Source organism: Bufo bufo, chromosome 3, assembly GCF_905171765.1.
Source record: "Bufo bufo chromosome 3, aBufBuf1.1, whole genome shotgun sequence".
Lineage (NCBI taxonomy): Eukaryota > Metazoa > Chordata > Amphibia > Anura > Bufonidae > Bufo > Bufo bufo.
In genome coordinates, this window is record NC_053391.1 from 702427602 (window position 1) to 702450958 (window position 23357).

Sequence of the window (23357 nt, forward strand, 5' to 3'; positions counted from 1 at the left end):
CAGGGGAGAGGATGACTGTAGGACAGGAGAATACAGTCTATTGCTCCCTGTTATCAGCCATTTCAGGGGAGAGGATGACTGTAGGACAGGAGAATACAGTCTATTGCTCCCTGTTATCAGCCATTTCAGGGGAGAGGATGACTGTAGGACAGGAGAATACAGTCTATTGCTCCCTGTTATCAGCCATTTCAGGGGAGAGGATGACTGTAGGACAGGATAATACAATCTATTGCCCCGTTATCAGCCATTTCAGGGGAGAGGATGACTGTAGGACAGGAGAATACAGTCTATTGCTCCTGTTATCAGCCATTTCAGGGGAGAGGATGACTGTAGGACAGGAGAATACAGTCTATTGCTCCCTGTTATCAGCCATTTCAGGGGAGAAGATGACTGTAGGACAGGAGAATACAATCTATTGCTCCCTGTTATCAGCTATTTCAGGGGAGAGGATGACTGTAGGACAGGAGAATACAGTCTATTGTTGCCTGTTATCAGCCATTTCAGGGGAGAGGATGACTGTAGGACAGGAGAATACAGTCTATTGCCCCCTGTTATCAGCCATTTCAGGGGAGAGGATGACTGTAGGACAGGAGAATACAGTCTATTGCTCCCTGTTATCAGCCATTTCAGGGGAGAGGATGACTGTAGGACAGGAGAATACCGTCTATTGCCCCCTGTTATCAGCCCTTTAGGCCGGGAAAAGGCTGAGAACCTTTATATCTTGTGTGACTGATAACAGCTAATCCGCTGATATATCTTGAGCACTTCTGATGTAGGGGCCCTTTAAGACAAGAATCTCATACTGTGTCTATCGATGTAATAGGCAGTCATTTCTTCTTGAGTACAGATGTCTCTGTCTCGGGCACCCAGAGTAACAGTACCTGTTGTGTCCCCGGCAGTCTGCATCACACAGGACGACACCCCTGATTACATTACATGAAGGTCTACAATTACCAGCACTAACAATGGAGGCTTCTCCCTTATTATAGGATCATGTAGTGGAAATGCTATAAAAAAAATAAATAAAAAAAAAATGAAGCAAAAGACACAGCATAGTGTAAACCTTTAGATATATGCAGGAGAGTTGGTGATCGAGCAGAGACGTGGGGAAATCTGCTTGTGGAGGTGACTACCTCCTGTGTGTAAGGACTGCAGCTCTTTGCCGATCGAAAACCTAAGATAAAGGATGTAGAGAAAATTCTCCAGCTCCACCAGGGCGTCGTCCACACATCGATGAGCATAACACGGTTTTATTTCCATCTATCTGGGACGGTCTGCAACTTTCTTCAGAGATTTGTTTAAAAGAAAACCTTTTTCCGTGCAGCGATGTGTGGACGGCGGCCTGGTGGAGCCGGAGAATCATCTCTACACACCTTATACACTAGATGGAGACGGAGAGCCCGACCCCCCCCCATGTATTACTGCAGTCAGTGTCTGTCACTGGGATGAGGTACTAACAGTGTCATCCGCAGATCCCCCCACAACAGTGTCATCCGCAGATCCCCCACAACAGTGTCATCCGCAGATCCCCCACAACAGTGTCTTACGCAGATCCCCCACAACAGTGTCCTTCTCAGATCCCCCATAACAGTGTCATCCGAAGATCCACCATAACAGTGTCATCCACAAATCCACCATAACAGTGTCATCCACAGATACCCCATAACAGTGTCATCCACAGATACCCCATAACAGTGTCATCCACAGATACCCCATAACAGTGTCACGGATTCTTGTATTTCTTAGATTGGAGAAACTGAAAGAATGGCGAAGACTTAGGACAATTAGTTCTGTGGAGGACTCACATGAATGGTGACAAATCACAGGGTTAATAACGCAGATGACCCCACCCCTGAGGAGCAGAAGCCACACCTTCATACAACAAACTGCGCAGAGAAAGCAGAAAATATTTTTAATGTATAAAGAATGTAAACAAGGGGAGTGCCCGGGGTCCTCCACCCAGGGGGTCTGCAGCGGGATGTGGGATACAGCAGCGGACATATAATAGAAAATACACTGAAAATGTCCCCGGTACATGAATACGAAATCTGGAGGTGACGTCCCCACATCAGGCTATGAGGAATCTCCTGGGTCACAGCGACGCCCAATCCTGGAACATCAGCAGATACCTGGACGAACAGAAAACGGAGGAGGTGAGACAGATAGATGTGAGGTCTGTGTTTTCCCCAGTAATACATGCTGGATGTGAGGTCTGTGTGTCCCCCAGTAATACATGCTGGATGTGAGGTCTGTGTGTCCCCCAGTAATACATGCTGGATGTGAGGTCTGTGTGTCCCCCAGTAATACATGCTGGATGTGAGGTCCGTGTGTCCTCCAGTAATACATGCTGGATGTGAGGCCTGTGTGTCCTCCAGTAATACATGCTGGATGTGAGGTCTGTGTGTCCTCCAGTAATACATGCTGGATGTGAGGTCCGTGTGTCCTCCAGTAATACATGGTGGATGTGAGGTCTGTGTGTCCCCCAGTAATACATGCTGGATGTACGGTCTGTGTGTCCACCAGTAATACATGCTGGATGTGAGGTCTGTGTGTCCCCCAGTAATACATGCTGGATGTGAGGTCTGTGTGTCCCCCAGTAATACATGCTGGATGTGAGGTCTGTGTGTCCCCCAGTAATACATGCTGGATGTGAGGTCCGTGTGTCCTCCAGTAATACATGCTGGATGTGAGGCCTGTGTGTCCTCCAGTAATACATGCTGGATGTGAGGTCTGTGTGTCCCCCAGTAATACATGCTGGATGTGAGGTCTGTGTGTCCCCCAGTAATACATGCTGGATGTGAGGTCTGTGTGTCCCCCAGTAATACATGCTGGATGTGAGGTCTGTGTGTCCCCCAGTAATACATGCTGGATGTGAGGTCTGTGTGTCCCCCAGTAATACATGCTGGATGTGAGGTCTGTGTGTCCCCCAGTAATACATGTTGGATGTGAGGTCTGTGTGTCCCCCAGTAATACATGCTGGATGTGAGGTCTGTGTGTCCCCCAGTAATACATGCTGGATGTGAGGTCTGTGTGTCCTCCAGTAATACATGGTGGATGTGAGGTCTGTGTGTCCCCCAGTAATACATGCTGGATGTACGGTCTGTGTGTCCACCAGTAATACATGCTGGATGTGAGGTCTGTGTGTCCCCCAGTAATACATGCTGGATGTGAGGTCTGTGTGTCCTCCAGTAATACATGCTGGATGTACGGTCTGTGTGTCCACAAGTAATACATGCTGGATGTGAGGTCTGTGTGTCCCGCAGTAATACATGCTGGATGTGAGGTCTGTGTGTCCCCCAGTAATACATGCTGGATGTGAGGTCTGTGTGTCCCCCAGTAATACATGCTGGATGTGAGGTCTGTGTGTCCCCCAGTAATACATGCTGGATGTGAGGTCTGTGTGTCCTCCAGTAATACATGCTGGATGTGAGGTCTGTGTGTCCCCCAGTAATACATGCTGGATGTACGGTCTGTGTGTCCACCAGTAATACATGCTGGATGTGAGGTCTGTGTGTCCTCCAGTAATACATGCTGGATGTGAGGTCTGTGTGTCCCCCAGTAATACATGCTGGATGTACGGTCTGTGTGTCCACCAGTAATACATGCTGGATGTGAGGTCTGTGTGTCCTCCAGTAATACATGCTGGATGTGAGGTCTGTGTCCCCCCCAGTAATACATGCTGGATGTGAGGTCTGTGTCGTCCCCCCCCCAGTAATACATGCTGGATGTGAGGTCTGTGTGTCCCCCAGTAATACATGCTGGATGTGATACCTGTGTGTCCTCCAGTAATACATGCTGGATGTGAGGTCCGTGTGTCCTCCAGTAATACATGCTGGATGTGAGGTCTGTGTGTCCACCAGTAATACATGCTGGATGTACGGTCTGTGTGTCCACCAGTAATACATGCTGGATGTGAGGTCTGTGTGTCCCCCAGTAATACATGCTGGATGTATGGTCTGTGTGTCCACCAGTAATACATGCTGGATGCGAGGTCTGTGTGTCCCCCAGTAATACATGCTGGATGTGAGGTCTGTGTGTCCCCCAGTAATACATGCTGGATGTGAGGTCTGTGTGTCCCCCAGTAATACATGCTGGATGTACGGTCTGTGTGTCCACCAGTAATACATGCTGGATGTGAGGTCTGTGTGTCCCCCAGTAATACATGCTGGATGTACGGTCTGTGTGTCCACCAGTAATACATGCTGGATGTGAGGTCTGTGTGTCCTCCAGTAATACATGCTGGATGTGAGGTCTGTGTGTCCTCCAGTAATACATGCTGGATGTGAGGTCTGTGTGTCCTCCAGTAATACATGCTGGATGTGAGGTCTGTGTGTCCCCCAGTAATACATGCTGGATGTGAGGTCTGTGTGTCCTCCAGTAATACATGCTGGATGTGAGGTCTGTGTGTCCTCCAGTAATACATGCCGGATGTGAGGTCTGTGTGTCCCCCCAGTAATACATGCTGGATGTGAGGTCTGTGTGTCCCCTAGTAATACATGCTGGATGTGAGGTCTGTGTGTCCCCCAGTAATACATGCTGGATGTGAGGTCTGTGTGTCCCGCAGTAATACATGCTGGATGTGAGGTCTGTGTGTCCCCCAATAATACATGCTGGATGTGAGGTCTGTGTGTCCCGCAGTAATACATGCTGGATGTGAGGTCTGTGTGTCCCCAGTAATACATGCTGGATGTGAGGTCTGTGTGTCCCCCAGTAATACATGCCGGATGTGAGGTCTGTGTGTCCCCCAGTAATACATGCTGGATGTGAGGTCTGTGTGTCCCCCAGTAATACATGCTGGATGTGAGGTCTGTGTCCCCCAGTAATACATGCTGGATGTGAGCTCTCTGTTTCCTCCAGTAATACATGCCGGATGTGAGGTCTGTGTGTCCTCCAGTAATACATGCTGGATGTACGGTCTGTGTGTCCCCCAGTAATACATGCTGGATGTGAGGTCTGTGTGTCCCGCAGTAATACATGCCGGATGTGAGGTCTGTGTGTCCCCCAGTAATACATGCTGGATGTGAGGTCTGTGTGTCCCCCAGTAATACATGCCGGATGTGAGGTCTGTGTGTCCCCCAGTAATACATGCTGGATGTGAGGTCTGTGTGTCCCCCAGTAATAAATGCTGGGTGTGAGGTCTGTGTGTCCCTTAGTAATACATGCTGGATGTGAGGTCTGTGTGTCCTCCAGTAATACATGCTGGATGTGAGGTCTGTGTGTCCCCCAGTAATACATGCCGGATGTGAGGTCTGTGTGTCCCCCAGTAATACATGCCGGATGTGAGGTCTGTGTGTCCTCCAGTAATACATGCCGGATGTGAGGTCTGTGTGTCCTCCAGTAATACATGTTGGATGTACGGTCTGTGTGTCCCCCAGTAATACATGCTGGATGTGAGGTCTGTGTGTCCCGCAGTAATACATGCCGGATGTGAGGTCTGTGTGTCCCCCAGTAATACATGCTGGATGTGAGGTCTGTGTGTCCCCCAGTAATAAATGCTGGGTGTGAGGTCTGTGTGTCCCTTAGTAATACATGCTGGATGTGAGGTCTGTGTGTCCTCCAGTAATACATGCTGGATGTGAGGTCTGTGTGTCCCCCAGTAATACATGCCGGATGTGAGGTCTGTGTGTCCCCCCAGTAATACATGCTGGATGTGAGGTCTGTGTGTCCCCTAGTAATACATGCTGGATGTGAGGTCTGTGTGTCCCCTAGTAATACATGCTGGATGTGAGGTCTGTGTGTCCCCCAGTAATACATGCTGGATGTGAGGTCTGTGTGTCCCGCAGTAATACATGCTGGATGTGAGGTCTGTGTGTCCCCCAGTAATACATGCCGGATGTGAGGTCTGTGTGTCCCCCAGTAATACATGCTGGATGTGAGGTCTGTGTGTCCCCCAGTAATACATGCTGGATGTGAGGTCTGTGTCCCCCAGTAATACATGCTGGATGTGAGCTCTCTGTTTCCTCCAGTAATACATGCCGGATGTGAGGTCTGTGTGTCCTCCAGTAATACATGCTGGATGTACGGTCTGTGTGTCCCCCAGTAATACATGCTGGATGTGAGGTCTGTGTGTCCCGCAGTAATACATGCCGGATGTGAGGTCTGTGTGTCCCCCAGTAATACATGCTGGATGTGAGGTCTGTGTGTCCCCCAGTAATACATGCCGGATGTGAGGTCTGTGTGTCCCCCAGTAATACATGCCGGATGTGAGGTCTGTGTGTCCCCCAGTAATAAATGCTGGGTGTGAGGTCTGTGTGTCCCTTAGTAATACATGCTGGATGTGAGGTCTGTGTGTCCCTTAGTAATACATGCTGGATGTGAGGTCTGTGTGTCCTCCAGTAATACATGCTGGATGTGAGGTCTGTGTGTCCCCCAGTAATACATGCTGGATGTGAGGTCTGTGTGTCCCCCAGTAATACATGCCGGATGTGAGGTCTGTGTGTCCTCCAGTAATACATGCCGGATGTGAGGTCTGTGTGTCCTCCAGTAATACATGTTGGATGTACGGTCTGTGTGTCCCCCAGTAATACATGCTGGATGTGAGGTCTGTGTGTCCCGCAGTAATACATGCCGGATGTGAGGTCTGTGTGTCCCCCAGTAATACATGCTGGATGTGAGGTCTGTGTGTCCCCCCAGTAATAAATGCTGGGTGTGAGGTCTGTGTGTCCCTTAGTAATACATGCTGGATGTGAGGTCTGTGTGTCCTCCAGTAATACATGCTGGATGTGAGGTCTGTGTGTCCCCCAGTAATACATGCTGGATGTGAGGTCTGTGTGTCCCCCAGTAATACATGCTGGATGTGAGGTCTGTGTGTCCCCCAGTAATACATGCTGGATGTGAGGTCTGTGTTCCCCCCCCTCCCCAGTAATACATGCTGGATGTGAGGTCTGTTTCCTCCAGTAATACATGCTGGATGTGAGGTCTGTGTGTCCCCCAGTAATACATGCTGGATGTGAGGTCTGTGTGTCCCCCAGTAATACATGCTGGATGTGAGCTCTCTGTTTCCTCCAGTAATACATGCTGGATGAGAGGTCTGTGTGTCCCCCAGTAATACATGCTGGATGTGAGGTCTGTGTGTCCCCCCCATTAATACATGCTGGATGTGAGGTCTGTGTGTCCCCCAGTAATACATGCTGGATGTGAGGTCTGTGTGTCCCCCAGTAATACATGCTGGATGTGAGGTCTGTGTCCCCCCCAGTAATACATGCTGGATGTGAGGTCTGTGTGTCCCCCAGTAATACATGCTGGATGTGAGGTCTGTGTCCCCCCCAGTAATACATGCTGGATGATACATAGCCTGTATGCTTTCCTCTGTATCTCACTAGGACAGCCTGCTATGTACAGGAGTCACACAGACTCTACCATGGAAGGGAAGGACATTGCCAGTGAAGACTATTTAGAATGTGACTTTATCTTGCATTTAGGAAGCAAAAGAACAATACAAAAATCAGTAATCTTGTCAATCCTGATGGGGGATGGGCATTCCGTGTCATTGTGACTCCTACCTCACAGTGGTGTCTCCTTCCTGTAGTTAAATCCACATGTACGACCCTCGAACTGCAGCTTGATGGCCTGCTTGAGGTGAAGCTGTGGATCCATGGTAGTGATGGAGATAACTGGGGAGCCCTGTTTTCCGGGGGAGCAGTCTTGGTCTCCCTGAGTTGGAGAGCTCTGAGGATCCTTCTTACTATGAGAGTGCACAATGTCTCCTGATATCCCACCACAGTACACAAAGTCCACAGGGTTCCTGGTAGAGTGCACATGATCTTCTTTGGGTTTGGGTAAGGTCACTAGGTTTGATGCTTTCCTTTTGGGATCCACAGTTGTTACAGAGAAGGGTGTGGGGTCATTAGAGTTCTGTGGGGAGTGGACAGGGCTTCCACTCACCTTAGAAGGTTGATCCATGATGTTTTTTACTTTCTTTGGAGAGTTGATGACATGTTTGTGGTGGTTCTCACCAGTAGCATGACTGGAGGAATATCCCGAGCTGCTGCTCTTACTTTGGTTATAGTCTTTTGGCCTTGTGTTATCTACAGGGTGTGTGTTATCACTTGGCCTGAAGCGCATATACTTGGGGCTCCCATATTTGGGGTTGGTGAGTATCCCATTCCTCTTTATCTCACGGTCTGGAGAACTCATATTTTGGTTGGCTCTGGTAATCACCTCCCCGTGATCAAGCAGAAGACCAGGACTACTTGATCCCATGACACCAGGGAAACCGACCATAGTAGAGAAGGCAACAGCCTGTCGAGAGCGGCTGCGCGGAAGAGAGTGCTGCTGAACTTGTTGGGTGAAGGTAAGACTATCTATGGGCACTGTGGCCTGGGAATGGTAAGTGGAAGATGTCAGCATGGACCCTGCAGAGCTCTTCAAAGAGTTGTCGAGTGAGCGGCTGCCTGTCGATACAGGGGAAAGTGTAGACCAGCTGTCACCTCCACCGTCCGCTCGCTCAGCTGCACAGGCGTCTTTTACTGGAGCCTTCACCATTGGTCCTTGGTAAGAGGGAACCCCATGAGCTTCTAGAAGATGAACTATGTCAATGTGCCCACCTTTGACCGCTACTTTTATAGGGGTGCGTCCATAGTAGTCGGAGTGAAAGGGGCTGGCATTCCCCTCCTCCAGGAGCACTCTCGCCACTGCATGGTGCCCTTCCTGAGCTGCTATACAGAGAGGTGTGGCTCCCTGGGAACATTGTGCATCACTAAATGCCCCCCGCTCTATCAGGAGTTGGGCAATATTGGCTTGTCCTCTCCATGCGGCACAGTGTAACGGAGTCCTATTTTCTTGGTCAAAGGCATTGCAATTTGCCCTGCCAACCTCCAGCAGAAGATGCGCCATGTCTAAGTCCCCTTGCCAGCAGGAGGCATGCAAAGCTGTGCGTTCTTCTGGATCCCGGCTCTCAAGGTCAGCACCTTGCTCCAACAGAACTTTGGCTATGTCTGTTAGTCCTTGCAGGGCCAAGAGGTGCAGCAGTGGTTTCCCTTGGGTGGTCTTCATGTCAGGGTCTGCTCCTTTTCTCAACAGTAGTTCCACTGTGGCCTTGTGGCCTGAGAGAGCAGCAAAGCACAAAGCCGTCATTCCATCCCTTCCCCGCTGGTCAATGGGGGAGCCCCGGTTTATCAGTAGCTCTACGCAGCCAGTATGCCCTTCTTCAGCTGCCAGAAGGAGAGGTGTATACCCTTCTCTGTTCCTCAGTCCCAGTTTAGCTCCTCCATCTATCAGGGTGCGGCAAACAGCTCTCCGACCTTCAGAAGCTGCCCAGTGCAAGGCAGTCCACCCCAAGTGGTCTTGATGAATCTCGTTCAGACCCCTATGTAATAAGACCCTTACTGCCTCCTCACCTCGAGCTGCCGCAGCTGCCAGCAGGAGTGCTGACCTCCCTTCTTGATCTGTGACATCTGTCGAAGCACCCCATAGTAGTAGTACCCTAACTGTTTCAGCATGTCCTCCAGAGGCAGCTGCCAAAAGTGGTGTCATCTGGTCCTTTCCTAGTCTGTCAGGATCTGCCCCAGCTTCAAGGAGAAGTTCTGCCACTTCGTCTTGCCCCTCATAAGCAGCAACCAGCAGTGGTGTTAACCCTTCCTTGTCTTCCAGTTGTGGATCTGCCCCATGTTCCAACAAAACAGACACCAGTTGTGGATGTCTCTGCCCAGTTGGCATACACAGGCATGCAACGGCGAGGGCAGAGCGTCCTTCGAGATCACAGGCATTCACATTAGCTCTTGATTCCAGCAACAATTCGGCTACGGTAAAATGGCTCATGTACGCAGCTGCCATGAGAGGAGTGCGACCCTCCACATCGGCATGATCTATCTCTGCTCCGGCCCTTATCAAAGCCTTAACAGGTCCCTCATGCCCACCCCAGGCGGCTGCCCTCAGAGCAGTGCGCCCATCAGGACCAGAGATGTCTGGCTGGGCCCCAAATGCAAGCAGTGACTCTACAACCTCTGTGTGGCCTCCCCATGCTGCAGCACGTAGAGGGGTCCATCCACGACTGTCACTATGGTCATGTTGGGCACCATGTTCAAGAAGGAGCTCTACCACTGGCAAGTGTCCCTGGTGTGCAGCCAGTCCTAAAGGAGTCTGCCCGTCCTCATCTGTGACCTCCAGACTGGCACCTCTGGAAAGCATCAGTTTAACAGCATCGAGGTCTCCTGCCTGGGCCGCGGCAGCGAGCAGAGTCCTTCCGAATCGGTCCCTCTGATTTAGTCCACCCCCTGTCTCTAACAGGACCTCCAGAGAGACCCCTCGCTCCAGAGTTCTCTTCAGGGTGCTCGTGTCCTCCACTATGGAGTCTGGGTCTACTTTTTCCCGGGCTAACAGGAGCAACTGCAAGACCTCCAACTCTAAAGAGACGTTCGAGGCCAAACAGTCGGACACTGGGGCATCTGTCCACAGGAGCCACAGAGCTAGATGACACGGCTCCAGCGCCCGAATGTCAGACAGAAGGAGATGTTTGGCCAGCTGGGCCACCTCGGCGGGCTGCAGGTTTGGTGCCCGTGTTGATAGGCTCATGGCGAGCATGCAGTGGCCCTCTGTGACATTACACAGGTATTTCTGAGTACAGTACTTCACGTCCAGGACCCACTCCGAGAAGCTGTGATGGAAGGGCACCACCTGGGCGCTATCGAGGGGGCGAAGTAGCATGGACATGGACGACAGAACCTTGGTAAAATCCTCTGTACTCCACCCTTTCATCTGCTTTGTCCACACGGCCTTGTGGAGCTGAGCGGGAGAGAGAGGAACCGGAGAGGCCAGGATGACGTTCAGCAGCGTCCGCACCAGGCAGAACCGGCGGCCGGAGAATAGCCGCTGGCACAGCCATAGGTAGAGCCCGTTCAGCGTGCCGGGGATGTGGCGGATCTCTCGCAGGACGATGGAGCCTGCGGACACACCATCCAGCACCCGCTCCAGGAACAGAAAGCAGCCATTGCTCTTTATGTGCAGCTGGTTCAGCATCTCGGCCGTGTCGAGGGTCAGGTGCTGCCGCAGAGCCGCCTCGCAGTCCAGGCGGCACAAGATGTACTGCTGGACGTCACGCACAATGTGAGCTTTGCGGAGGTCGTCCAAGCACAGTCTACGGAAGCCTGAGGAGGACAGAAGAAAAAGAGTCACTCACAGTCCAGTAACAACTACAACCCTCAACATCTCCTGACACAGGACTAATGACTACTGACCCCGCAGGTAACGTGTATGGGGGCCACGCAGGGAAATAAGGGCCAGCTGGGTGTTACCACGCCTGATCCTTTCTCCTGAGGATAAGTGGTGACAACGTGTACAATAGCCGCTTATCTCCAGTTAATGCTGAGAGAAGATGCCTATAGGAGGGGTGATTATCTGACAACCCTGACATATAAGGGGTGAGTTATCTGACAACCCTGACAAGAGGAGGTCGGATATTATCTGACAACCATGATCTATTGGATGGGATTGCCTGACTAACCTGATCTATAGGAGGAGAGTTAACTGACAACCCTGATTTATAGAAAGTGGGATACTATCTGACAACCCTCATCAACAAGAGGTTGGTTATTATCTGACAACTGGATGGGTGGTGCCTCCTCACCTGTAAACATCCTGGTGATGGCCTTGTTCTGCCTCCGTGCAGAGCACACCAGCAGGAGCCATGGCGGCAGCAGTTCGTGGTAAGCGGCCAGCAGCTCAGCAATGGTGCAGCCAGCATCTCCGGAAAATCCGTGTGATGGACAACAGCAGCACGTCTCATCCACCGAGTCCACCAGGAGCAAGAGGTTCTGTGAGGGCAATGGCAGCTCCGCCAGCGGGGTCAAGACCGTCCTGCGGGAGACAATGGGGGAGGGGTCAGGTGTGCTGCAGATTCCTGTCACGAGGGCCGCTGCGTACAAAACACCGCCATCGTAAGAGCTGAAAAGTGATCTGAAAATGGGCGGGGTCAGATATGCCAATTAGTTCCCGCCCAGATTTATCAATGAATCGGAAAAGTTGTAAAAACAATTCACACATTAATGGAGGGGGGGTCACATGACGACAGGAAGGTTTACGATGCGCTACATTTAATAAACATTCTGAGATTTTGATAAATTTGGCGCAACTTTTGCCATCAGAATGTGAAAACAAAACGGATTTCAAAAAGTTCCATCATCCCCCCCCCCCCCCAAAGACCCAAACCCTGCAGAGCGTCTCATACCTCTCAGAGCAGAGCGCCTCCCTCCGGTTATTACAGAGCGGAGCATCTCCCTCCGGTTATTACAGCGCGGAGCGTCTCCCTCCGGTTATTACAGAGCAGAGCGTCTCCCCCCGGTTATTACAGAGCGGAGCGTCTCCCCCCGGTTATTACAGAGCGGAGCATCTCCCTCCGGTTATTACAGCGCGGAGCGTCTCCCTCCGGTTATTACAGAGCAGAGCGTCTCCCCCCGGTTATTACAGAGCGGAGCGTCTCCCCCCGGTTATTACAGAGCGGAGCATCTCCCTCCGGTTATTACAGAGCAGAGCGCCTCCCTCCGGTTATTACAGAGCGGAGCATCTCCCTCCGGTTATTACAGCGCGGAGCGTCTCCCTCCGGTTATTACAGAGCAGAGCGTCTCCCCCCGGTTATTACAGAGCGGAGCGTCTCCCCCCGGTTATTACAGAGCGGAGCGTCTCCCCCGGTTATTACAGAGCGGAGCGTCTCCCACAGGTTATTACAGAGCGGAGCATCTCCCCCCGGTTATTACAGAGCGGAGCATCTCCCCCGGTTATTACAGAGCAGAGCGTCTCCCCCCGGTTATTACAGAGCGGAGCGTCTCCCTCCGGTTATTACAGAGCAGAGCGTCTCCCCCCGGTTATTACAGAGCGGAGCGTCTCCCCCCGGTTATTACAGAGCGGAGCGTCTCCCCCGGTTATTACAGAGCGGAGCGTCTCCCACAGGTTATTACAGAGCGGAGCGTCTCCCTTCGGTTATTACAGCGCGGAGCGTCTCCCCCCGGTTATTACAGAGCGGAGCGTCTCCCTCCGGTTATTACAGAGCAGAGCGTCTCCCCCCGGTTATTACAGAGCGGAGCGTCTCCCCCCAGTTATTACAGAGCGGAGCGTCTCCCTCCGGTTATTACAGAGCGGAGCGTCTCCCTCCGGTTATTACAGAGCGGAGCGTCTCCCTCCGGTTATTACAGAGCGGAGCGTCTCCCTCCGGTTATTACAGAGCGGAGCGTCTCCCTCCGGTTATTACAGAGCGGAGCGTCTCCCCCCGGTTATTACAGAGCGGAGCGTCTCCCACAGGTTATTACAGAGCGGAGCGTCTCCCCCGGTTATTACAGAGCGGAGCGTCTCCCCCCGGTTATTACAGAGCGGAGCGTCTCCCCCCGGTTATTACAGAGCGGAGCGTCTCCCCCCGGTTATTACAGAGCGGAGCGTCTCCCCCGGTTATTACAGAGCGGAGCGTCTCCCACAGGTTATTACAGAGCGGAGCGTCTCCCTCCGGTTATTACAGCGCGGAGCGTCTCCCTCCGGTTATTACAGAGCGGAGCGTCTCCCTCCGGTTATTACAGAGCAGAGCGTCTCCCCCCGGTTATTACAGAGCGGAGCGTCTCCCCCCGGTTATTACAGAGCGGAGCGTCTCCCCCGGTTATTACAGAGCGGAGCGTCTCCCACAGGTTATTACAGAGCGGAGCGTCTCCCCCGGTTATTACAGAGCGGAGCGTCTCCCCCGGTTATTACAGAGCGGAGCGTCTCCCTCCGGTTCTTACAGCGCGGAGCGTCTCCCTCCGGTTCTTACAGCGCGGAGCGTCTCCCTCCGGTTATTACAGAGCAGAGCGTCTCCCACAGGTTATTACAGAGCGGAGCGTCTCCCCCGGTTATTACAGAGCGGAGCGTCTCCCCCGGTTATTACAGAGCGGAGCATCTCCCCCGGTTATTACAGAGCGGAGCGTCTCCCCCGGTTATTACAGAGCGGAGCGTCTCCCCCGGTTATTACAGAGCGGAGCGTCTCCCACAGGTTATTACAGAGCGGAGCGTCTCCCCCGGTTATTACAGAGCGGAGCGTCTCCCTCCGGTTATTACAGCGCGGAGCGCCTCCCTCCGGTTATTACAGTGCAGAGCGTCTCCCCCCGGTTATTACAGAGCAGAGCGTCTCCCTCCGGTTATTACAGAGCGGAGCGTCTCCCACAGGTTATTACAGAGCGGAGCGTCTCCCCCGGTTATTACAGAGCGGAGCGTCTCCCCCCGGTTATTACAGAGCGGAGCGTCTCCCTCCGGTTATTACAGAGCGGAGCGTCTCCCCCCGGTTATTACAGAGCGGAGCGTCTCCCCCCGGTTATTACAGAGCGGAGCGTCTCCCACAGGTTATTACAGAGCGGAGCGTCTCCCCCCGGTTATTACAGAGCGGAGCGTCTCCCCCCGGTTATTACAGAGCGGAGCGTCTCCCCCCGGTTATTACAGAGCGGAGCGTCTCCCCCCGGTTATTACAGAGCGGAGCGTCTCCCCCCGGTTATTACAGAGCAGAGCGCCTCCCCCGGTTATTACAGAGCAGAGCGTCTCCCACAGGTTATTACAGAGCGGAGCGTCTCCCCCCGGTTATTACAGAGAGGAGCGTCTCCCCCCGGTTATTACAGAGAGGAGCGTCTCCCCCCGGTTATTACAGAGAGGAGCGTCTCCCCCCGGTTATTACAGAGCGGAGCGTCTCCCCCGGTTATTATGGTGCGGAGCGTCTCCCCCCGGTTATTACAGAGCGGAGCGTCTCCCCCCGGTTATTACAGAGCGGAGCGTCTCCCCCCGGTTATTACAGAGCGGAGCGTCTCCCCCGGTTATTATGGTGCGGAGTGTTTCTCATGGAGCACCTGAGGTTACTGCAGAGCGGCATGTGGTCAGGGGGTCCTTACCTCTTGAAAATTTCATGCAGATCTCCTCTGCAGGTGGCGCTGTCGGACCCTCCCTTGTAGCCGCTGATCAGGGGGCTCGTCTGCAGCTGCTTCGCCAGGTTCTGGATGAAGTGAAGCGGGTCGAGGCTTGGGTGGGCGTGCGCCTGGCAGAAGTGGTACGCCAAAACCCGAGAGCTGAGTCTGGAAGCCCTCCCGGCCTCCGAGGTGGGCCACAGGATCTCTGTACACAGGGCTGTCTTTCCTGCACCAGGGGCCCCAGTAATAAGAATACCAGGGGCCCGAGTTCCACTCAGTCCTTCCAGGCAGTGCTGGACCCTCTGGAGGGCCCATTCCCGACAATAAAAGGGCCGACCTCGCAGATAACTGGATGTCATCTCACAGGGAGCGTGGGGAGCATAATGGTGGCAGCAAGTGGGATGAGGCAGCGAGACTGTGGGGAGAGAGGTCACCAGAGGTCATAATGACAGCAGTGTGAATGTCACCTGAGAGAGACAGGAGGAGAGAGCGGCCGACGGAGAGAGGAGGAGAGACAGGAGGAAAGACGCAGTAGTAGAGAATAGCCCAGAGAGAAAGAAGGAGAGAGTGGCCAAGAGAGAAAGAAGGAGAGAGTGGCCAAGAAAGAAAGGATAGAATGGCCAAGAGAGAAAGGATAGAACGGCCAAGAGAGAAAGAAGGAGAGAGCGGCCAAGAGAGAAAGAAGGAGAGAGCGGCCAAGAGAGAAAGAAGGAGAGAGCGGCCAAGAGAGAAAGAAGGCGAGAGCGGCCAAGAGAGAAAGAAGGAGAGAGCGGCCAAGAGAGAAAGAAGGCGAGAGCGGCCAAGAGAGAAAGAAGGAGAGAGCGGCCAAGAGAGAAAGAAGGAGAGAGCGGCCAAGAGAGAAAGAAGGAGAGAGCGGCCAAGAGAGAAAGAAGGAGAGAGCGGCCAGGAGAGAAAGAAGGAGAGAGTGGCCAAGAGAGAAAGAAGGAGAGAGCGGCCAAGAGAGAAAGAAGGAGAGAGCGGCCAGGAGAGAAAGAAGGAAAGAGCGGCCAGGAGAGAAAGAAGGAGACAGCGGCCAAGAGTGAAAGGAGACAGCGGCCAAGAGTGAAAGAAGGAGAGAGCGGCCGGAGAGAGAAGGAGAAACAGGAGGAAAGACGCAGTAGTAGAGTACAGCTAAGAGAGAAAGAAGGAGATAGCGGCCAAGAAAGAAAGGAGAGAGCAGCCAAGAGAGAAAAAAGGAGAGAGCGGCCAAGAGAGAAAGAAGAGAGCAACCAAGAGAGAAAGAAGGAGAGAGCGGCCAAGAGAGAAAGAAAGGAGAGAGCGGCCAACAGAGAAAGAAGGAGAGAGCGGCCAAGAGAGAAAGAAGGAGAGAGCGGCCAAGAAAGAAAGTAGAGAGCAGCCAAGAGAGAAAGGAGAGAGCAGCCAAGAGAGAAAGAAGGAGAGAGCGGCCAAGAAAGAAAGGAGAGAGCAGCCAAGAGAGAAAAAAGGAGAGAGTGGCCGAGAAAGAAAGGAGAGAGCAGCCAAGAGAGAAAGAAGAAGAAGAGAGCAGCCAAGAGAAAAAGAAAGGAGAGAGCGGCCGAGAGAAAGAAAGGAGAGAGCGGCCAAGAGAGAATGAAAGGAGAGAGCGGCCAAGAGAGAAAGAAAGGACAGAGCGGCCAAGAGAGAAAGAAAGGACAGAGCGGCCAAGAGAGAAAGAAAGGAGAGAGCGGCCGAGAGAGAAAGAAAGGAGAGAGCGGCCGAGAGAGAAAGAAAGGAGAGAGCGGCCGAGAGAAAGAAAGGAGAGAGCGGCCAAGAGAGAAAGAAAGGAGAGAGCGGCCAAGAGAGAAAGAAAGGAGAGAGCGGCCGAGAGAGAAAGAAAGGAGAGAGCGGCCGAGAGAGAAAGAAAGGAGAGAGCGGCCGAGAGAAAGAAAGGAGAGAGCGGCCAAGAGAGAAAGAAAGGAGAGAGCGGCCAAGAGAGAAAGAAGGAGAAAGCAACCAAGAAAGGAGAGAGCGACCAAGAGAGAAAGAAGGAGAGAGCGGCCAAGAGAGAAAGAGAGCAGCCAAGAGAGAAAAAAGGAGAGAGCAGCCAAAAGAGAAATAAGAAGAGAGCGGCCTAAAAAGAAGGAGAGAGTGGCCAAGAAAGAAAGGAGAGAGCGGCCAAGAGAGAAAGAAGGAGAGAGCGGCCAAGAGAGAAAGAAGGAGAGAGCGGCCAAGAGAGAAAGAAGGAGAGAGCGGCCAAGAGAGAAAGAAGGAGAGAGCGGCCAAGAGAGAAAGAAGGAGAGAGCGGCCAAGAGAGAAAGGATAGAGCAGCCAAGAGTGAAAGAAGGAGAGAGCGGCCAAGAGAGAAAGAAGGAGAGAGCGGTCAAGAGAGAAAGAAGGAGAGAGCGGCCGACGGAGAGAGAAGGAGAAACAGGAGGAAAGACGCAGTAGTAGAGTACAGCCCAGAGAGAAAGGAGAGAGCAGCTAAAATAGAAAGAAGGAGATAGCGGCCAAGAGAGAGCAGCCAAGAGAGAAAGAAGGAGAGAGCGGCCAAGAGAGAAAGAAGGAGATAGCGGCCAAGAAAGAAAGGAGAGAGCAGCCAAGAGAGAAAGAAGGAGAGAGCGGCCAACATAGAAAGGAGAGCGTGGCCAAGAGAGAAAAAAGGAGAGAGCGGCCGAGAAAGAAAGGAGAGAGCGGCCAAGAGAAAAAGAAAGGAGAGAGCGGCCAAGAGAAAAAGAAAGGAGAGAGCGGCCAAGAGAAAAAGAAAGGAGAGAGCGGCCAAGAGAGAAAGAAGTAGAGAGCAGCCAAGAGAGAAAGAAGGAGAGAGCAGCCAAGAGAGAAAGAAGACGAGAGCAGCCAAGGGAGAAAGAAGAAGAGAGCGGCCAAGAGAGAAAGAAGGAGAGACCAGCCAAGAGAGAAATAAGAAGAGAGCGGCCAAGAGAGAAAGAATTGAGAGAGCGGCTGTCGTGGTGCCGTTCACCATGACGTGGGTTGCCGTGTATGCTGGTTGCTTTTGGCTGCGTGCTGGCTGCGGTATCTTGTGTGTTCCTGCCCGTGTGTGTGCGTTTACCCCCTTTGGCTGTATTGTCTCCCTGTGGGTATTCAGGTCTGTTGCGCTCTTGCGTACTGGCTGCGGTGTTCTGTGTCTGCTGGTTGCTAGTGGCAACGTCCTGCATCGCAGCTAGGTGGCTGCAGTTTCTGGTTACCCCTGACCTGATTTGGTACCTCCCCATTTTGGTTCTGCTGGGGTTAACCTTCCTGGTTCAGTTCCTGGGTAGGTCCTTTCAGGTGCACTCGTTAGGCTGCTTTTTCTGCATTTGAGCATGGAGTGCTGAGGTCAGTCTTAGTCAGTCTGTCTTTGTCATGTCTTGTGGGTGTTTCACCCTTATTCTCTGTCAGGTCTGTTTGTCTATGTTTGCCTTGCCAGGTTTTGCCCTTTGCTGCTGACCCAAGGGGTCCGGCCATCTACATCTTGGTGTGTGCCGCCTGGTTCTGCATTGTTGTCTTCTGTTCTGTACCATGCTATGCCTTGTCCCTGTCCTGTACCACGCTATGCCTTGTCCCTGTCCTGTACCACGCTATGCCTTGTCCCTGTCCTGTACCACGCTATGCCTTGTCCCTGTCCTGTACCACGCTATGCCTTGTCCCTGTCCTGTACCACACTATGCCTTGTCCCTGTCCTGTACCATGCTATGCCTTGTCCCTGTCCTGTACCACGCTATGCCTTGTCCCTGTCCTGTACCACGCTATGCCTTGTCCCTGTCCTGTACCATGCTATGCCTTGTCCCTGTCCTGTACCACGCTATGCCTTGTCCCTGTCCTGTACCACGCTATGCCTTGTCCCTGTCCTGTACCACACTATGCCTTGTCCCTGTCCTGTACCATGCTATGCCTTGTCCCTGTCCTGTACCACGCTATGCCTTGTCCCTGTCCTGTACCACGCTATGCCTTGTCCCTGTCCTGTACCATGCTATGCCTTGTCCCTGTCCTGTACCACGCTTTGCCTTGTCCCTGTCCTGTACCACGCTATGCCTTGTCCCTGTCCTGTACCATGCTATGCCTTGTCCCTGTCCTGTACCATGCTATGCCTTGTCCCTGTCCTGTACCACGCTATGCCTTGTCCCTGTCCTGTACCACGCTATGCCTTGTCCCTGTCCTGTACCATGCTATGCCTTGTCCCTGTCCTGTACCACGCTATGCCTTGTCCCTGTCCTGTACCATGCTATGCCTTGTCCCTGTCCTGTACCATGCTATGCCTTGTCCCTGTCCTGTACCAAGCTATGCCTTGTCCCTGTCCTGTACCATGCTATGCCTTGTCCCTGTCCTGTACCATACTATGCCTTGTCCCTGTCCTGTACCATTTCTTGTTTCTGTCCTGTATTTGTTCGCCTAGCAGTGCGTAACTGCATCTGATAGCCTAGCAGAGCTTATCTGCGTCTGTTCCTGTTCTTGTCTGTTCCATGTTCCTGTTATTGCCTGTCTGGCAGTCCTTACTGCTTCTGGTGTTCTGTCCATGTCTGCCTTTGGAAGAGGGTTCCTGTGTTCCCCGGAGGGGGAATGCCCATTCTCTGCCTTGTCTGTCTCTGTCTTGTCCCTGTTCTGTACCATACCAAGCCTTGCTCATGTACTGTCAGTACATTGTCTGGTATCTCCTTGCCGCCGGCTCCTGCTGCCACTGACTTGGTTTACGCTCTGGAGTAGACCCTGGCAACTATCGTGGCTCAAGTGTATCCTCACCACCAGAGGTGCAAGTGAAGACCTGGTGTTGCTTAGTTACGCCTCTCTAGAGTATTGCTAGTCAGTGGCGCAGTGGGTTCTCACCCACTGATCTGGTTCAGTACACTGAGGTCTTCTATTATTGTCATTGTCAGCTGTCTTGGTTCCTTTGTATGGTTTTGTGTTCTGTGGTCCTTGGCCTATTTTGCCTTGTCCAGCTCGTATGGCGTCCTGGAGGTTCCCCTTGGGACCCCCGGCACGTGACAGCTGCCAAGAGAGAAAGAAAAAGGAGAGAGCGGCCAAGAGAGAAAGAAAAAGGAGAGAGCGGCCAAGAGAGAAAGAAAAAGGAGAGAGTGGCCAAGAGAGAAAGAAAGGAGAGAGCGGCCAAGAGAGAAAGAAAGGAGAGAGCGGCCAAGAGAGAAAGAAAGGAGAGAGCGGCCAAGAGAGAAAGAAAGGAGAGAGCGGCCAAGAGAGAAAGAAGGAGAGAGCGGCCAAAGGAGAGAGTGGCCCAGAGAGAGGCAGTAGAAGAGAGCAGCAGAGAGAGTGCCAACATTAAAGAGAAGGACAGAGAGAGTGTGCTGCAAAGAGAGAGAGAGAGAGAGAAGGGGAGAAGAGTCCAAAGAGAGACAGGAGAAGAAAGAGACATGGGGGGAGAAAGCAGGAAAAAAATCAAGACGAAAGACAGTAGCACATAGAAAAAGAAGGTGACAGTGACCCAAAGAGAGACAGAAAGAGACAGCTTAACAGAGACAAAACATTAGAGATTGACTCAGAGAGAGACAGGAGGAGGGAGGGAAACAGAGAGAAGAGGAGAAAGCAGCAACCCAGAGGTAGAAAGGGGAAAGAGTAGTCCAGAGAAAGACAGGAGGAGAGCAGGCCGGGAAGAGAGAGTGTGGCCCAGAGAGAAAGAGAGTGCGGAGGATATGACAGGAGGAGAGAGTGGCCAAGAGAGAGACAGGAGTACAGAATGTCCTAGAGTGAAAAGAAGGGAGAGCAGTGACCCACAGAAATAGAGAGGAGGAGAGAGTGGATTGGAGAGAGACAGGAAAAGAGAGCAGCACAGAGAGAGAGTGAGAGAGAGGGGGGGACAGCATCACAAGGAAACAGGAGGAGAGGGAGGGAAAAAAAGGCAAAAGGGGAGAGTTTCCCAGAGATGGACAGAAGGAGAAAAGCGTGGCCAGGAGAGCGACAACTGGAGGAGAGAAACCCCCAGAGAGAAACAAACGGAGGATAGAGCGTCCTAGAGAAAGACAACAATAAGAGACATTGGTTTAGAGAGAGATGCCCAGAGGGACAGGAGGAAAGCAAGAAGAAGAGTAGCAGGTTGAGGGGTGCAGTGTAGACAGTAGATGAGGCGTAGCAGGTTTAGGCGGGAAGTGTAGACATTAGGTAAGGAGCAGCGGGTTCAGGGGTGCAGTATACACATTAAGTGAGGAGTAGCAGGTTTAGGGGTGCAGTGTAGACATTACATGAGGAATAGCAAAATTAGGGGTGCAGTGTAGACAGTAGATGAAGAGTAGAATGTTTAGGGCGCAGTGTAGATATTACATGAGGAGTAGCAGGTTTAGGGGTGCAGTGTGGACATTAGATCTGGAGTAGCAGGTTTAGGAGTGCAGTGTGGATATTAGGTAGGTTTAGTGGTGCAGTGTAGACATTATGCAGGTTTAGAGGTGCAGTGTAGACAGTAGATGAAGAGTAGAATGTTTAGGGCACAGTGTAGAAATTACATGAGGAGTGGCAGGTTTAGGGGTGAAGTGTAAACGGAGGATGAGGAGTAGCAGGTTTAGGAATGCAGTGCAGACATTAGATAAGGAGCAGCGTAGATATTGCATGAGGAGTAGCAGGTTTAGGGGTGCAGTGTAGACATTAGGTAGGTTTAGGGGTGCAGTGTAGACATTAGGTAGGTTTAGGGGTGCAGTGTAGACAGTAGATGAGGTCATGAGGAGTAGCAGGTTTAGGGGTGCAGTGTAGACATTGCATGAGGAGTAGCAGGTTGAGGGGTGCAGTGTAGACAGTAGATGAGGCGTAGCAGGTGTAGGGGTGCAGTGTAGACATTAGGCAGGTTTAGGGGTGCAGTGTAGACATTAGGCAGGTTTAGGGCTGCAGTGTAAACAGGAGAAGAGGAGTAGCAGGTTTAGGGGTGCAGTGTAGATATTAGATCAGGAGCAGCAGGTTTAGGGGTGCAGTGTAGACATTAGGCAGGTTTAGGGGTGCAGTGTAGACCTTAGGCATGTTTAGGGCTGCAGTGTAAACAGGAGAAGAGGAGTAGCAGGTTTAGGGGTGCAGTGTAGACATTAGATCAGAAGCAGCAGGTTTAGGGGTGCAGTGTAGACATTAGGCAGGTTTAGGGGTGCAGTGTAGACATTAGGCAGGTTTAGGTCTGCAGTGTAAACAGGAGAAGAGGAGTAGCAGGTTTAGGGGTGCAGTGTAGACATTAGATCAGAAGCAGCAGGTTTAGGGGTGCAGTGTAGACATTAAGTGAATAGTGGCAGGTTTAGAGGTGCAGTGTAGACATTACATGAGGAGCAGTAGGTTTAGGGGTGCAGTGTAGACATTAAATAAATAGTGGCAGGTTTAGGGGTGCAGTGTAAACGGAGGATGAGGAGTAGAAGGTTCAGGAATGCAGTGCAGACATTAGATGAGAAGCAGTGTAGATATTACATGAGGAGTAGCAGGTTTAGGTAAGAAGTGTAGACAGTAGATGAGAAGTAGCTGATTTAGGAGTTCAGTGTAGACAGTACATGAAGAGTAGCAGGATTAGGGGTGCAGTGTAGACAGTAGATCAGAAGTAACAGGTTTAGAGGTGCAGTGTAGACATTAAAAAAGGAAGTAGCAGGTTAATGGGCGCAGTGTACACAATAGATGAGGAGTATCAGGTTTACGGGTGTAGTGTAGACATTAGATCAGGAGTAGCACATTTTGGGGTGCAGTGTAGAGATTAGGCAGGTTTAGGGGTGCAGTCAAGACAGTAGATAAGGTCATGAGAAGTAGTAGGTTTAGGGGTGCAGTGTAGACATTATATGAAAAATAGCAGGTATAGCAGTGGAGTGTATACAGAAGATGAGGAGTAGCAGGTTTAGGGGTGCAGAGTAGACCGTACTTGAGGATTAGCAGGTTTAGGGATGCAGTGTAGACAACAGATGATAAGCAGCAGGTTTAGGGGTGCAGTGTAGACATTACATAAGGAGCAGTAGGATTAGGGGTGCAGTGTAGACTGTAAATGAGGAGCAGTAGGTTTAGGGTGCAGTGTAGACCTTACATGAGAAGAAGCAGGTTTAGGGGTGCAGTGTAGACTGTAGATGAGCAGAAGATATAGGGTGTAGTGTAGACAGTAGATGAGAAGCAGAAGGATTAGGGGGGCAGTGTAGACATTACATGAGGAGAGTTAGGATTAGGAGTGTAGTGTAGACATTACATGAGCAGCAGTAGGATTAGGGTTGCAGTGTAGACTGTAAATGAGGAGTAGTAGGATTAGGGTTGCAGTGTAGACTGTAAATGAGGAGCAGTAGGATTAGGGGTGCAGTGTAGACTGTAGATGAGGAGCAGTAGTATTAGGGGTGCAGTGTAGACAGTAGATGAGGAATAGCAGGTTTAGGGGTGCAGTGTAGAGAGTAGATTAGGAGCAGTAGAATTAGGGGTGCAGTGTAGAATGTAGATGAGGAGCAGTAGGATTAGGGGTGCAGTGTAGACATTACATGAGCAGCAGTAGGATTAGAGGTGAAGTGTAGACATTACATGAGGAGCAGTAGGGTTAGGGTGCAGTATAGACATTACATGAGAAGTAGAAGGTTTAGGGTGCAGTGTAGACTGTAGATGAGGAGCAGTAGGATTAGGGGTGCAGTGTAGACTGTCGATGAGGAGCAGTATGTTTAGGGGTGCAGT

At 51.8% G+C, this 23357-nt stretch overlaps 1 protein-coding gene across 1 annotated transcript; it reads right to left on the reverse strand.

The window, feature by feature from the left end:
* Window positions 1–1724: 1724 nt before the first annotated feature.
* LOC120996631 (ankyrin repeat domain-containing protein 50-like) lies at window positions 1725–15259 on the reverse strand. Its single transcript, XM_040426685.1, has 4 exons — window positions 14829–15259; window positions 11564–11793; window positions 7503–11084; window positions 1725–2129 (listed from the first exon to the last, which is right to left on the reverse strand). Exons 1-3 carry the CDS (start codon window positions 15200–15202, stop codon window positions 7504–7506), a joined length of 4185 nt encoding a protein of 1394 aa, XP_040282619.1. The 5' UTR covers window positions 15203–15259; the 3' UTR covers window positions 1725–2129; window position 7503.
* Between the last annotated feature and the right edge of the window lie 8098 nt (window positions 15260–23357).

What these genes read in the sequence shown, in the direction of transcription:
- LOC120996631 (XM_040426685.1), bottom strand. Translation starts at nt 15,202, where the DNA reads ATGACATCCAGTTATCTGCGAGGTCGGCCCTTTTATTGTCGGGAATGG. An exon ending in CTGCATGAAATTTTCAAGAG is followed by an intron (nt 11,794 to 14,828) that starts GTAAGGACCCCC and finishes TGTCTCCCGCAG; the next exon opens with GACGGTCTTGACCCCGCTGG. An exon ending in CATCACCAGGATGTTTACAG is followed by an intron (nt 11,085 to 11,563) that starts GTGAGGAGGCAC and finishes TGTCCTCCTCAG; the next exon opens with GCTTCCGTAGACTGTGCTTG.